Below are 15,820 nucleotides of genomic sequence, written 5' to 3'. Positions count from 1 at the left end.
TTTAACTTTAGTGTATTTCAGGTGACTACTGTAACTTATTTCAGGTGACTACTATAACTTATTTCAGGTGACTACTATAACTTATTTCAGGTGACTACTATAACTTATTTCAGGTGACTACTATAACTTATTTCAGGTGACTACTATAACTTATTTCAGGTGACTACTATAACTTATTTCAGGTGACTACTATAACTTATTTAAGGTGACTACTATAACTTATTTAAGGGGACTACTATAACGTATTGTTACGAATCTCACTATCCAGGCTCTCTGCAAACTGCACCATGCACCACCAACGTAAAGAACTTGACAACTCAGGGCTTCAGAGTAACGTAACACTTTAATAGTTGAATAAATAACAGCCAATACTGTACTGTACAAATACCTCTCCGATAACACCGTACCGCCGTATCAACTCTTGCACTGGCCTCTCCGTCTCGTTCCGGGCTTGCACTGGGTTCAACAGTTCAGGACTGACTTCACACACTAGGCTCGTTGTGTCGGACTCGATCGCAGACCAAGATCAAGACGCCGTTCGTCTTAACTGTACTTGATAGTACTCCGCACTGAACCGTCGTAATGCTCCGTACAGAACCACACCGCTGAACTGTGCTGTAGTCGACCGTGTTCTGAACTCTTGTCGTGAACCTCCTTTCTGAACCCCAGTCGTGAACCGTCTTGACTGCGACACCTCCGCTCTTATATAGGGTCCCTACTGGCCTTCTCGAACCGGACAGAACGCCGCTCGACGTTTCTAGGTGGTCAGATGACAACAACTCTCGTGACGCTCCTGAGCTCTGTTCACGACGTCGATCCTTCCCGGACCGCCGTCGATCCTTCCCGAACCGCCGTGTTGACACTCGTCTCGGCTGACAGTCGTAACTCCTCACGGTTGACCGCTCGTCTAGCGCTGGTCTGGGGCGATTTGCGTCGGCTGACTACACACACACCACTACCCCCATTTGTGCCACCACCAGGTTTATAACAGTATTTAAGGTGACTACTATAACGTATTTAAGGGGACTACTATAACTTATGTAAGGTGACTACTATAACTTATTTAAGGGGACTACTATAACTTATTTAAGGTGACTACTATAACTTATTTAAGGGGACTACTATAACTTATTTAAGGTGACTACTATAACGTATTTAAGGGGACTACTATAACTTATTTCAGGTGACTACTATAACTTATTTAAGGTGACTACTATAACCATGAATGGAATGAAAAAGCCACATCTATCACTCGTTAACATCCGGAATCAAACAGAAAAACGAATGACTTAGCCTAGACTTTAAGTCATTGATTAACTTGCATGACTAGATTGATTGTATTGTCATGACATTTCTGCACTGGTACTCCGGGATGTAATGTTGTCACCTCAAAGGGAACTTGTCTAGATATTTCTCTTAACGACAAATACAAGGTTAGAAAGTATAGGGACATGAACGCATGTAAATTAACCTTCTTTTAGTGTACACAGATTCTTGCACTTTCTAGTGAAAAAAGGAACCTAAATATTTTGTTGTGCTTACTATGTAAGCAAAATTCATCTTCGGAAATTCCCAAAAAACTGATCAATAGCTGCGCACAAACACAAAATACACAAGTGTACGTGTTCTGAGACCGGATGTACCGTTCGTATTTAAGTAATAGTACAAAGTACATGAACCCTGTTTACCATAACATTGGCCAAGCGAACACAAAACTCTCCAACTGGTCTCTCAAATATAGTTGTTTTCATTGGGCTGAAGGCGTTTTCCTATTGGTAGACAGTTCCACCAGTCATGATGAAGACAAGCAATGACTTGCAATAAGAGAAGCCAAGAGTACTTCTTACTGTTGCTAGCCACAGCCTGACAGTTGTGAGACGTGAACATGACTAATACACAACATGGTATATCGAGAGTCATCACATTTTTTGTGAAGTTTGCTAAAATAAAATTAGCAACAAAAAAAAATAATATCATTCAAGATGCAAGCAAAATGTTTCCCCAAAATAGCAACACTGATTTACCCAGCTCACACAGTTGTATGTATCTCTTACATCGATTAGGTTAAAAAAAATGTTCTATTAGCAATCTATTTCTTGAAAGAACTCGACTTAATTTAAACAGAGGGAGGTGTGGCTAAAACATGATAAATGTCACGTCTGCACATCGACTCCTTCATTTCTTGCACCTAATGTCAGTGCATTTTGGTTTTGTTGATATTTACCATTTCTAATTTACTAACGCCATTATTCATAATAGATTATACATCTATATGTCCTACACTAGATCTCATTCATATTTAATCAGTGCTATAGATCTGTTACGCTGAGATCGATGTACATATTTTATAGAGTCATTATTTTCAAACCAAGGTTCATGTTTTTTCTACCCAACCAGGATATGTCATGGTACGTAATTGTCAACATAAGGTTACGCTAACCTGTTTCCTTTGACGTGGCCATGGAGCGTGACAACCTACTATAGTGAATGTTGTTTTTTAAACTGTATGTTAATCTCTGTGACTGATTAGTTCTACATTGCATTACTTTTCAAGGAGACTGGGATATTTCAATTGTTCCTGTTCAAGATAAAATCTAAATTTTTATCATTGTTAACTTTTAGAAACCCAAAAGATTATTCGTCCCTCCTCCCACACACAGCCACACACACACAGTCACACACACACACAGTCACACACACACACAGTCACAAACACAGACATGATACTCTCACTAGAATGTAGTATTGTTTGGTTTCAAAAGTTTCAATTCGTTTGGCAATTCTATGATAATAATAATAATAATAATGGCAGTATCTTCGCTTGCGAAGATAAAAGAGGACTACAGTGTTTCCCAATGACTACCCAACCCCCCCCCCCTACATAAATGAGTATCCTTGTTCTTCATGCTGTTGTTTCTTTTATCATTTCAAGTTAAGATTTCCCTCTTTCCCCCACCCCCCATTTTAAACTCTATTCACCAAAATAGTATATTTTACTTTAGTTCAGCCTTGACCCTTCTACTGGTGTGTTTTATAATGAACATCTGCGCCATCTCTGACCTACCAATTACTAACTTTGTTATTGATTTGTCCTGCTTGATGATTGGGTATATTGTAGATTGTAGAGACAGACTGGGAGATGAAGACACTGATAAGTCAATATTAATATCACGTGATCCAGTGCTAGAGTTCAAAAGTGATTGTCAATGGAGCTTATCGATGAATTGCTTAAACACTGATTTTTAGAACCAATATCAGACATACACACACTCAAAATGAAATAGTTTTAAAGGCTTTGTATAATTTGAAGTAGTTCACTCTTTATTGGTGTCAATATATATATACTTTGAATTGGTTTAATATAATTTGTATCGATAATATCAGATCATTCTTTTTGATATCAACATTTCACTCTAAATAAGCATGTACTGTATTTTATTATCACATTTCTTTTTGACAGACAACATGATAGACTAAAGGTTTAATTTAATATTTACACATCATTTCAATAAATAAACATTTGGATTTGGTCCTATGATTATATAAAGTGAACATATTGTTGAACTGAAGACTATAAACTCATACAATTATACAGTTTGAAAAAAAGGGTGCATAATTAGATGTGAACATTACATTGACGAAGTAATTGTATTTAACTAACCTAACAGTTTGATTCGATTCAAACAGAATCATAACAATCATTCATTCAATCCCATATATGATTTAAATATATTTGAATGCATTTACATTAAGAAATACAAATTAATAAAAGATACACTTTTTTATTTTACTGAAAACACTTATTTTGTTAAGTCATGTATCTAGTTTTATCGTATGGAGTCTGCTTTGTTCTGAATTAAAATACTCTTAAAAGCCTTGTCCCAGTCGGCTCCAAGTTATCTAGATCTATTAAATACATCACCACATCAACAAAACAAACTCGTTGGAGACTTTATTTAGAACTTAGGTGTGAATCAAGCACTGAGAAGATGAACACATTTGTTGCAACATTGAACATTTTCTGAATCTCCAGACAAGAATAGAATCGAACTTCAGAAAATACATTTCGTTCTTAAAGTGTCACAGTTAACGGAACATCCTTTACATGTAACAGTTTAAATAACATCATTTACATGTAACAGTTTAAATAACATCATTTACATGTAACAGTTTAAATAACATCATTTACATGTAATAATTTAAATAACATCATTTACATGTAACGGTTTAAATAAAATCATCAACGTCTAACAATTTACATAACATCACTAACATCTAATTGTTTACATAACCTAACCAATACCTATTATATGACATATTTATTCCTAAACAGCTGACACAACATATAGGCCTACTACCAAAAATTACAAAATCTAAACATTTCTCAAATTATCTCAGATATATATATAAAAGAATTTATATAATAAAGAACTTACATAAAATGTATGTAATCTACGTATAATCTAGATAAAAGACTGTTTCGAAGAAGACAGCGTAATTGTATCACTTATTTTAGATCAGTCATGTAATTGCATGTACTATTGGCCTAGACATAATAAATCTGTGCGGTTAGAAATTGTTTTTGTTTATCTCTTAGCTTTCTCAATGCGCTATGATCCTATCACTTGTCTGGACCAGTTATGAAAAAAAAAGGGGGGGGGGAGGAAGAAGAGGGTATCTTGGGGGGGTCGGGGGGGGGAAGAGACGATTCGTTCACTTTTCGTTCATCCGACATTTCGTTCACCCGACAATTCATTCACACGACTATTCGTTCACCCGAAATATCGCTCACAGACAACTTGTTCACCGACAACTTGTTCATCGACAGTTGGTTCACGACGAATCGTTCACACGACAAATTGTTCACTGACAATTCGTTCACCGATATTTGTTCATGTCAGTGAACGAATTGTCGTGGAACCGTATCACTCAGGGCTCATGAGTCCTCAGGGGGACTAATTCAACTTATGACACTAAATCTGTTAAGTACGATTTCTTTCCCTTTTCAAGATAACAAACACAATAATTAATTACCAATAGTTAATTAATAGTTAATTAACTAATTGTTTGATGTTTTTTTATTGATTCTTGTGTTGTCAGGTAAAAGAAATAATTGTGCAAAATTTCAGCTTGATCCGACATTGGGTGTGGGAGAAATAACGTGTACAAACATTTTTACCTGACAGACCGACAGAGCGAGTTTAAAAAAAGCTTTGTAATAATAGTTCAGCTGGAGAAGACTCAGATCTGGGCAAACAACAAATGAATCACTGAACTATGTCGATGTGAAATATATACATCATAAATCCAGGTGTCCTACGTGCCTAGGTGTAATTTCTAAGTGTAATGTCCTACGTGTAATAATGTTCTACGTTTAATGTGTTATTTGCAATGTCCTATGTGTAATGTCTTAGGAGTAATGTCCTAGGTGTAATGTCTTAGGTCGTAATTTCCTAGGTGTAATGTCTTACGGTGCAATGTCCTAGGTGCAATTGTCTTGCTAAACATTTATAGAAAATGAATCTAATTAACCATATGATATGTCCATCTCAGGTAAAGTTACAAATTGCCTTATCACTAAATTGTACTCGCGTGTAACAAGGAATGTAGGGGACTTCAAACTGAGAGATTTGAACCCAATAGGCTACAACTAAGGAACCAATGTCAATGTTGTAACTAACGACAACAAACTTTGAAGGTCGTGCAGACATTGAGCCTATAAGACAGAATCTTCAGTACGACTTTAGAAACAGTCATTCCAATATTTTCTGTCAAATCATAAAGAAAGTTTTGTTTGAATTTGAATGCGCACTAATTCAACGATCAACTCGCCAAGCTTGAACAACTGTTGGCCATAAAATGTTACAGTTAAATTTCATACTCAGGATCGAGACGGCTAATTAATAATACACTGACATCACATCGTTCAATCACAATCTTATTCTGCATATTGTTCCTTGTTCTACAGCCCGGGGACATGCGCTCTTTATCTGTTGAGTACCTTAAGACCCTTACCGTGGTGTTATTTCAGTTGAAATCAATTAGTCTCGCAGGAGGATGAACTATACGAATGTATTTTAAATCTCGTCTGACATTTGGTTGGATACATCAGGACGTTTTATTTATAGTTGTCAGCAATAATTCATAGAAAATTATTTATTTGGGAAATACTATTACAATCTAGCAAGTCATCCTCACGGAGTGGGGCTGAGTTTGTGGTTGAGTGTGTGGTAGGGTGTGTGGTTCAGTGTGTGGTACGGTGTTTTGCTATCAACCGGCCAACGAGCTAGTAAATCTTTTCTCAACTATATATATCAACTATCAACTTTCTAGGAAAATCGTTCGAGCCGTTTTTTGAGATCCGTGTCCAGGTTCCATGAAGTTGAGACATGAATAGAGGTATTGTAAAAACAATTGATACATGAACTGCAGATAAACAATATAGGCCTTCAGATACAAGTCCAGACATGCTAATATCTGTGTTTTATAATGAACATCTGCGCCATCTCTGACCTACCAATTACTAACTTTGTTGTTGATTTGTCCTGCTTGATGATTGGGTATATTGTAGATTGTAGAGACAGACTGGGAGATGAAGACACTGATAAGTCAATATTAATATCACGTGATCCAGTGCTAGAGTTCAAAAGTGATTGTCAATGGAGCTTATCGATGAATTGCTTAAACACTGATTTTTAGAACCAATATCAGACATACACACACTCAAAATGAAATAGTTTTAAAGGCTTTGTATAATTTGAAGTAGTTCACTCTTTATTGGTGTCAATATATATATACTTTGAATTGGTTTAATATAATTTGTATCGATAATATCAGATCATTCTTTTTGATATCAACATTTCACTCTAAATAAGCATGTACTGTATTTTATTATCACATTTCTTTTTGACAGACAACATGATAGACTAAAGGTTTAATTTAATATTTACACATCATTTCAATAAATAAACATTTGGATTTGGTCCTATGATTATATAAAGTGAACATATTGTTGAACTGAAGACTATAAACTCATACAATTATACAGTTTGAAAAAAAGGGTGCATAATTAGATGTGAACATTACATTGACGAAGTAATTGTATTTAACTAACCTAACAGTTTGATTCGATTCAAACAGAATCATAACAATCATTCATTCAATCCCATATATGATTTAAATATATTTGAATGCATTTACATTAAGAAATACAAATTAATAAAAGATACACTTTTTTATTTTACTGAAAACACTTATTTTGTTAAGTCATGTATCTAGTTTTATCGTATGGAGTCTGCTTTGTTCTGAATTAAAATACTCTTAAAAGCCTTGTCCCAGTCGGCTCCAAGTTATCTAGATCTATTAAATACATCACCACATCAACAAAACAAACTCGTTGGAGACTTTATTTAGAACTTAGGTGTGAATCAAGCACTGAGAAGATGAACACATTTGTTGCAACATTGAACATTTTCTGAATCTCCAGACAAGAATAGAATCGAACTTCAGAAAATACATTTCGTTCTTAAAGTGTCACAGTTAACGGAACATCCTTTACATGTAACAGTTTAAATAACATCATTTACATGTAACAGTTTAAATAACATCATTTACATGTAACAGTTTAAATAACATCATTTACATGTAATAATTTAAATAACATCATTTACATGTAACGGTTTAAATAAAATCATCAACGTCTAACAATTTACATAACATCACTAACATCTAATTGTTTACATAACCTAACCAATACCTATTATATGACATATTTATTCCTAAACAGCTGACACAACATATAGGCCTACTACCAAAAATTACAAAATCTAAACATTTCTCAAATTTAGACGGTTTACAAAACATCCGTAAACAGTCAGATGTTACCTACCAGGCCAAAAGTCCAACAGTTGACAAAACATCCGTAAACAGTCAGATGTTACATACCAGGCCAAAAGTCCAACAGTTGACAAAACATCCGTAAACAGTCAGATGTTACATACCAGGCCAAAAGTCCAACAGTTGTCAAAACATCCGTAAACAGTCAGATGTTACATACCAGGCCAAAAGTCCAACAGTTGACAAAACATCCGTAAACAGTCAGATGTTACATACCAGGCCAAAAGTCCAACAGTTGACAAAACATCCTGAAAGTGAAACAACTTGCACATTTACATTTATAATTGTTTTTTATCCACTTTGCTCTGGGAGCTCATGTGATGGTCTTTTTCAAATATTTTTTCAGGTCCAAGTCCATGTCCATTAACTGGAGATTCCTTTGTCAACATTATTTATTTGTATATGTGGGTCTTATCATATATCTATAAGACCAGATTTTCTTTGAGGTTTCTCCCTTAAGTTTCTAGCTGTATTCATTATATAGGCAGTGATACCACCCCTGATAGGATTTCTTCGTAATAACCTTCAAGTTAGATAGTACATATTACGCCAGATCTAACATAGGAATATTTCAATATATATTTGTCAATCCAATGACTGAACTCGCATTGAATCTCTATGAGCATACTGTCACACTGTTAAACAGTCAATCCATCAATCAATCAATGATCTACTATGCCATTACACAGCAGAACACTCACACTGGACATTAAAAGAGACAGACTTTGGTTGATTACAAGAAGACGTTGAGGGGGCGGGAGCGGTGTTGTCACAGCAACAGGAAGACTCCAACCTTACGCCTTGATAACCATTCACCATTTTTTCATCAAACTGGTGGAGGATGGTCACCGGCTCTTCTTGCACTAGAGGAGAGATTTGACTTTCAGAATTTCTCTCCCAACCTCGGCGTATCTTCCTTAGATAACCACTGAGAGGCGGGCAGCCGAAAGTTAGTCTCAGAAGAATGACTAGCAAGGGAAGAAGTATGCTCAGGAATGTTATAGACTTAAATAGTTTCAACGTTTCTAAGTTTACCCAGTTTGGAGCCCCCATAATGCACACATGCCCTACTGTCAGGATGAGCCCTGCTAAACTCAGCTTGGAGTGAATACATCTCCACTCCGACCAGTTCAATGAATCTCCAACAGAAGGTATCGAGGTCACCGCCACGATGGCAAGAATGACAAAAGCTGTTATACCCACCAGGCAAGCTGCTTCGCCTTTCCAAATCATCACACCAGGGCTAACAGGCAAAACCTGACTGACGGAAACGTTGGCCGGGACTGTGACAGTGACTGGACGAAACCAGGAGCTGTAGTAGGTCGGTGACATCATGACTGTGGATGCGATGACGTGGATAGTGATCAGAAAAAAGCTAATTAAACCAAACTGTTTCCGACTCTTCAGCCACGTAGCCAGAAACCTGGGAAATTGTTTGTGTTTTGTGCCGTTATAAACTTGAACAATGGATGCTAACTGACCTGAAATGATGGAAAAATACAGCATTGTGAATTGATGAAACTAATCATATGTATAAGTACTAGTCATTTAATGCTCGTCTGACACTAAGTTTGATCTTTGTGATTGTGTTATACATTTAATTGGATTAAGAGTATAATACTATTGAATGAACCTAATTACAAAGTGATAAAAGGCCTTACAGGTTTGCTATAATACATTGTTCTACTTACTTGGTAAATAGGTTATAGCTAGAACTGTAATGGCCGTCATACACAAAGGTTTGTTGAGCACCTTCAGAAAGACTTGCTCCCACTGGAACACAGAAGCTTCTATAAAGTATAAATAAACAATGTACAGTGACCAAAGGTTGAAGATTCCGAATGTAAAGATGATCGGGATTTTCCAGTGCGAAAAGACCCTCAAGACAAACTCTTCCATGAAGCGAGCTGACCTGATCCCGCCTAGATCCACCACACTGAAGCCCATAGTTTTGGCGATGTCGGCCACTTTGTTTCTTGCCATGGAATCGTTGCTTGCTATAAAAACTTTGTGACTTGATCCGCTTTCTTGGAACGACTCCAGCGTGTAGGCCGAGATAGAGTTGAAGCCTTTAACCACTATAGAATGCTTCAGTACAGAAGCCAAGTGTTCAGCATTGGAAATAGCTGCATAGGGATGCTCTCTGTTTGAAACATCTATTAAAATTTTCCCTCTGGCGGCATCCACGAAAGGCTCCAGCGTGATTTTGAAATCTTCCATGTGCAATGCCACAAAGATGATGCTTGCCTTACGAAAACATTCTGCTATGGACGTCAGCTCCACTCCACAGAGGCAGTCACTGATCATGGTCAGATTGTTCTGGCGTGCTTCGGGTCGACGACTTCCCATGATGACGTCATAGCCCGACATTGTGAGTCTTTTGGCCAAAGCCACGGCGAAATTTCCTGTGCCTATAATCCCTAGAGTTGTCCGCCCTTCACGATTGTCCGTTTTCATTTTCTGTTTCATAAGTGGTATCAGAGCTTCATTGGCCATTTGGAGTTAGATGTGTGTGGATAAATTTCTTTATTAAAATATGCAGTTATTAAAGCTATTTCCCACTGATTTATTTAGAAGTAATCAAAATGTAACATTATCAAACTCCAGCTTTCACATACAGTTCACCTGAAATAGACAAAATTAAATTTCAGATATATATATAAAAGAATTTATATAATAAAGAACTTACATAAAATGTATGTAATCTACGTATAATCTAGATAAAAGACTGTTTCGAAGAAGACAGCGTAATTGTATCACTTATTTTAGATCAGTCATGTAATTGCATGTACTATTGGCCTAGACATAATAAATCTGTGCGGTTAGAAATTGTTTTTGTTTATCTCTTAGCTTTCTCAATGCGCTATGATCCTATCACTTGTCTGGACCAGTTATGAAAAAAAAAGGGGGGGGGAGGAAGAAGAGGGTATCTTGGGGGGGTCGGGGGGGGGAAGAGACGATTCGTTCACTTTTCGTTCATCCGACATTTCGTTCACCCGACAATTCATTCACACGACTATTCGTTCACCCGAAATATCGCTCACAGACAACTTGTTCACCGACAACTTGTTCATCGACAGTTGGTTCACGACGAATCGTTCACACGACAAATTGTTCACTGACAATTCGTTCACCGATATTTGTTCATGTCAGTGAACGAATTGTCGTGGAACCGTATCACTCAGGGCTCATGAGTCCTCAGGGGGACTAATTCAACTTATGACACTAAATCTGTTAAGTACGATTTCTTTCCCTTTTCAAGATAACAAACACAATAATTAATTACCAATAGTTAATTAATAGTTAATTAACTAATTGTTTGATGTTTTTTTATTGATTCTTGTGTTGTCAGGTAAAAGAAATAATTGTGCAAAATTTCAGCTTGATCCGACATTGGGTGTGGGAGAAATAACGTGTACAAACATTTTTACCTGACAGACCGACAGAGCGAGTTTAAAAAAAGCTTTGTAATAATAGTTCAGCTGGAGAAGACTCAGATCTGGGCAAACAACAAATGAATCACTGAACTATGTCGATGTGAAATATATACATCATAAATCCAGGTGTCCTACGTGCCTAGGTGTAATTTCTAAGTGTAATGTCCTACGTGTAATAATGTTCTACGTTTAATGTGTTATTTGCAATGTCCTATGTGTAATGTCTTAGGAGTAATGTCCTAGGTGTAATGTCTTAGGTCGTAATTTCCTAGGTGTAATGTCTTACGGTGCAATGTCCTAGGTGCAATTGTCTTGCTAAACATTTATAGAAAATGAATCTAATTAACCATATGATATGTCCATCTCAGGTAAAGTTACAAATTGCCTTATCACTAAATTGTACTCGCGTGTAACAAGGAATGTAGGGGACTTCAAACTGAGAGATTTGAACCCAATAGGCTACAACTAAGGAACCAATGTCAATGTTGTAACTAACGACAACAAACTTTGAAGGTCGTGCAGACATTGAGCCTATAAGACAGAATCTTCAGTACGACTTTAGAAACAGTCATTCCAATATTTTCTGTCAAATCATAAAGAAAGTTTTGTTTGAATTTGAATGCGCACTAATTCAACGATCAACTCGCCAAGCTTGAACAACTGTTGGCCATAAAATGTTACAGTTAAATTTCATACTCAGGATCGAGACGGCTAATTAATAATACACTGACATCACATCGTTCAATCACAATCTTATTCTGCATATTGTTCCTTGTTCTACAGCCCGGGGACATGCGCTCTTTATCTGTTGAGTACCTTAAGACCCTTACCGTGGTGTTATTTCAGTTGAAATCAATTAGTCTCGCAGGAGGATGAACTATACGAATGTATTTTAAATCTCGTCTGACATTTGGTTGGATACATCAGGACGTTTTATTTATAGTTGTCAGCAATAATTCATAGAAAATTATTTATTTGGGAAATACTATTACAATCTAGCAAGTCATCCTCACGGAGTGGGGCTGAGTTTGTGGTTGAGTGTGTGGTAGGGTGTGTGGTTCAGTGTGTGGTACGGTGTTTTGCTATCAACCGGCCAACGAGCTAGTAAATCTTTTCTCAACTATATATATCAACTATCAACTTTCTAGGAAAATCGTTCGAGCCGTTTTTTGAGATCCGTGTCCAGGTTCCATGAAGTTGAGACATGAATAGAGGTATTGTAAAAACAATTGATACATGAACTGCAGATAAACAATATAGGCCTTCAGATACAAGTCCAGACATGCTAATATCTGGGTCACTGGGTGTCATTGCAGACAACACACTTTTGTGGAAACACCAACTTGATAATCTGGCAAAGAAAATCGCACAGCGGCTTTTTTTAAATATACAAACTTAACAGCTTCAAATGTTAATGTTTACAGTTCGACAATCCTGACTGTGCCAACCTATGCAATAACTTGTTGGCAAGGCTACGAGGCATCCGAACTGAGACAGCCTTAGAAAAAGGGCGACAAAAACCACACTCACACACAAGCCTGCCTCTTCATTCAAGTCACACATTCGGAGTGGGTTTGCACACGTTATTTTTCCCACACCCAATCTCGGATCAAGCTGATTTTTTCAAACTTATTTCTTTTAACTGACAACACAAGAATCAATAAAAAAAAGAGAACGATTAGTTTAGTTAATCACTATTAATAATTAATTATTTTGTATTGAACAAAGGAAATAAATCGTACTTGATGTGGTGGTATAAGTTGAATTAGTCCCTTTTTACTTTTCAATAGATAAAACATTCTATTTTCATAAGCACTTCTCTGGTACAGTGGTTAGTGTATTAACTAAAGGAAGCTAGAGCCCACGAGTTCGAATCTTGGTCGCTCAACTTTTTTGGTTATGTAAATGCATTTAAAAAGCGATCTTATACACACTGATACCCACTTCGTTCTCACCCCCCCCCCCATCCCACCCGCCACAGGTCACAGCGTAGTGACAAAGTTAAAGGCATAGAATAATGCTAAACAAAACAATTGGTCAAAATATTTCTAATCGTACAGATTTACTATTGTTAATCTAGAACTGTTACGAAATTAAATTACATGACTGATCCAAACTATTGGATACAACTATGCTTTTAATATAACATTTGTTTATTTTCAAAGTATTTTTTTTCAGATTTTATTGTTTGTATTTTAATTTCGATAGTTTCAAGACTTTCTTGTTTAAAGTTGTCGTCATCTTGTAAGTTTGCCTATAAATGTGTGTGTGTGTGCAACTGAATATCAAATCTGTGTGTGTGTGACAGAGGCTAAATACCAAATGTGTATGTGTGTGTTTTACCGAATACCAAATGTGTATGTGTGTGTTTAACCGAATACCAAATGTGTATGTGTGTATGACTGAATACCAAATGTGTATTCAGGCTCTTTGTTCCATTTAGCTCGTCCACTAAGACTCATTGTGTTTCCAGTGGAACATTGGAATTATCGCGACACTAATTCATTTTCACCAGCGATCTGTCAGCACTTCAAACTTGAAGGCCTTCAGTTGTATTGAAAGACAAAGAGACTAGACCCTAACACTGAATGTCTCGCTTTAAATAGGTTAGACATGTACAATTATGTGTGTGTGCCTTTAGACATAGGGTTAGGGTTTACTGAACGTGAGGGTTAAGGTTTACTGAGAGTTAAGGTTAAGGTTTATTGAACGTTAAGGTTAGAATTAACTGAACGTTATGGTTATGGTTTACTTAACGTGAGGGTTAGGGTTTACTGAACGTTAAGGTTAGGGGTTTGAAAAAAATATTCCCCTGGATCCGCTAGTTCCCGAAGGTCGAATTAGGTTGGGCCTCGCTGGACTGAACTGATAACTCAATACATTTGAATATTTTAGACCAAACTGTATGCCTCACTAAAGTGAAGAATTTAACAAACCATGACTAAGGTAGTGAGTGAGTGAATTCATCCAACAGACACTCTAATACAGCACTCTAGACTGCGGCTAGACGAATACAAAAAGTCTGTCAGACACACAACCAGGCAAACAAACAAATGATGTACATTCGACAGTAGACTAGTCTAACTTTCTTGCATGACACGCTAGTCTGACTTGCTGGTCTGACTTGCTGGTACATTGGACATGAAGCTCATTCAAAACATAAACTGACAGAAAATGATAGCAGGTGAAACAACATACGCCTAGTAGAAACAATGTTTAGTTAAACTACGCCTAGTAGAAAAAATGTTTAGGTAAACTACGCCTAGTAGAAACAATGTTTAGTTAAACTACGCCTAGTAGAAACAATGTTTAGTGTAACTAGGCCTAGTAGAAATAATGTTTAGTTAAACTAGGCCTAGTAGAAAAAATGTTTAGGTTAACTACGCCTAGTAGAAACAATGTTTAGTTAAACTACGCCTAGTAGAAAAAATGTTTAGGTAAACTACACCTAGTAGAAACAATGTTTAGTTAAACTACGCCTAGTAGAAACATTGTTTAGTTAAACTACGCCTAGTAGAAACAATGTTTAGTTAGACTACGCCTAGTAGAAACAATGTTTAGTTGAACTAGGCCTAGTAGAAACAATGTTTAGTTGAACTAGGCCTAGTAGAAACAATGTTTAGTTAGACTACGCCTAGTAGAAACAATGTTTAGTTGAACTAGGCCTAGTAGAAACATTGTTTAGTTAAACTACGCCTAGTAGAAACAATGTTTAGTTAAACTACGCCTAGTAGAAACAATGTTTAGTTAAACTACGCCTAGTAGAAACAATGTTTAGTTAAACTACGCCTAGTAGAAACAATGTTTAGTTAAACTACGCCTAGTAGAAACAATGTTTAGTTAAACTACGCCTAGTAGAAACAATGTTTAGGAAAACTACGCCTTGTAGAAATAATGTTTAGTTAAAATTCGCCAACTAGAAACAAATGTTTTGTTCAATAGATAGACTTTTACACGAGAGGAAAGCCAATGAAATGGTCGATTAAAGCTACAATCAATGTTATCTAAAAATACCTTCCACTACGCACGATTTTCCTTTGAACTGTGAAGGAAATATCTGAAGGGATCAATGTTCTAACTGTCTGTTAAGTGACAGGTAATTTGATTTCAATGACACTTATTTCTACTCAGAACATCTCTTTCACCTTTACAGGTCTCTAGATCACCATAATTATATAGTTTGTAGCTTTAAATAATCTTACTAACTGTAGAAAATTTAAGTGAATTTTAACAAATATATCACTTAAATTCTAAATCAATGAAGAAAAGAAATTCTGTGTTTTTCGACCTTTTTCTTTTGAGTCTGCTTTTCAATTCCTGAACTACTCTACAAGTCCTGAACTACTCTACAAATCCTGAACTACTCTACAAGTCCTGAACTACTCTACAAGTCCTGAACTACTCTACAAGTCCTGAACTACTCTACAAGTCCTGAACTACTCTACAAGTCCTGAACTACTCTACAAGTCCTGAACTACTCTACAAGT

At 36.4% G+C, this 15,820-nt stretch overlaps 1 protein-coding gene across 4 annotated transcripts in view; it reads right to left on the bottom strand.

The window, feature by feature from the left end:
- Positions 1 to 3,294: 3,294 nt before the first annotated feature.
- Positions 3,295 to 15,820, bottom strand: part of LOC106060240 (metalloreductase STEAP4-like) — a 28,844-nt gene continuing 16,318 nt past the window's right edge. For all 4 annotated transcript variants that reach the window (XM_013218041.2, XM_056012787.1, XM_056012789.1 and 1 more), the window contains exons 2-3: positions 9,588 to 10,521; positions 3,295 to 9,377 (exon numbers count right to left, since the gene is read on the bottom strand). In XM_013218041.2, the coding sequence (XP_013073495.2) occupies positions 8,578 to 9,377; positions 9,588 to 10,392 (1,605 nt within the window). In that variant the 5' untranslated portion in view covers positions 10,393 to 10,521 and the 3' untranslated portion in view covers positions 3,295 to 8,577. The remainder of the gene's footprint in view (positions 9,378 to 9,587; positions 10,522 to 15,820) is intronic.

This window comes from Biomphalaria glabrata, chromosome 15, assembly GCF_947242115.1.
Source record: "Biomphalaria glabrata chromosome 15, xgBioGlab47.1, whole genome shotgun sequence".
Taxonomy (NCBI): Eukaryota; Metazoa; Mollusca; class Gastropoda; family Planorbidae; genus Biomphalaria; species Biomphalaria glabrata.
Note: the sequence above shows the minus strand (reverse complement) of the source record. Positions and strands in the feature narration are given on the sequence as shown.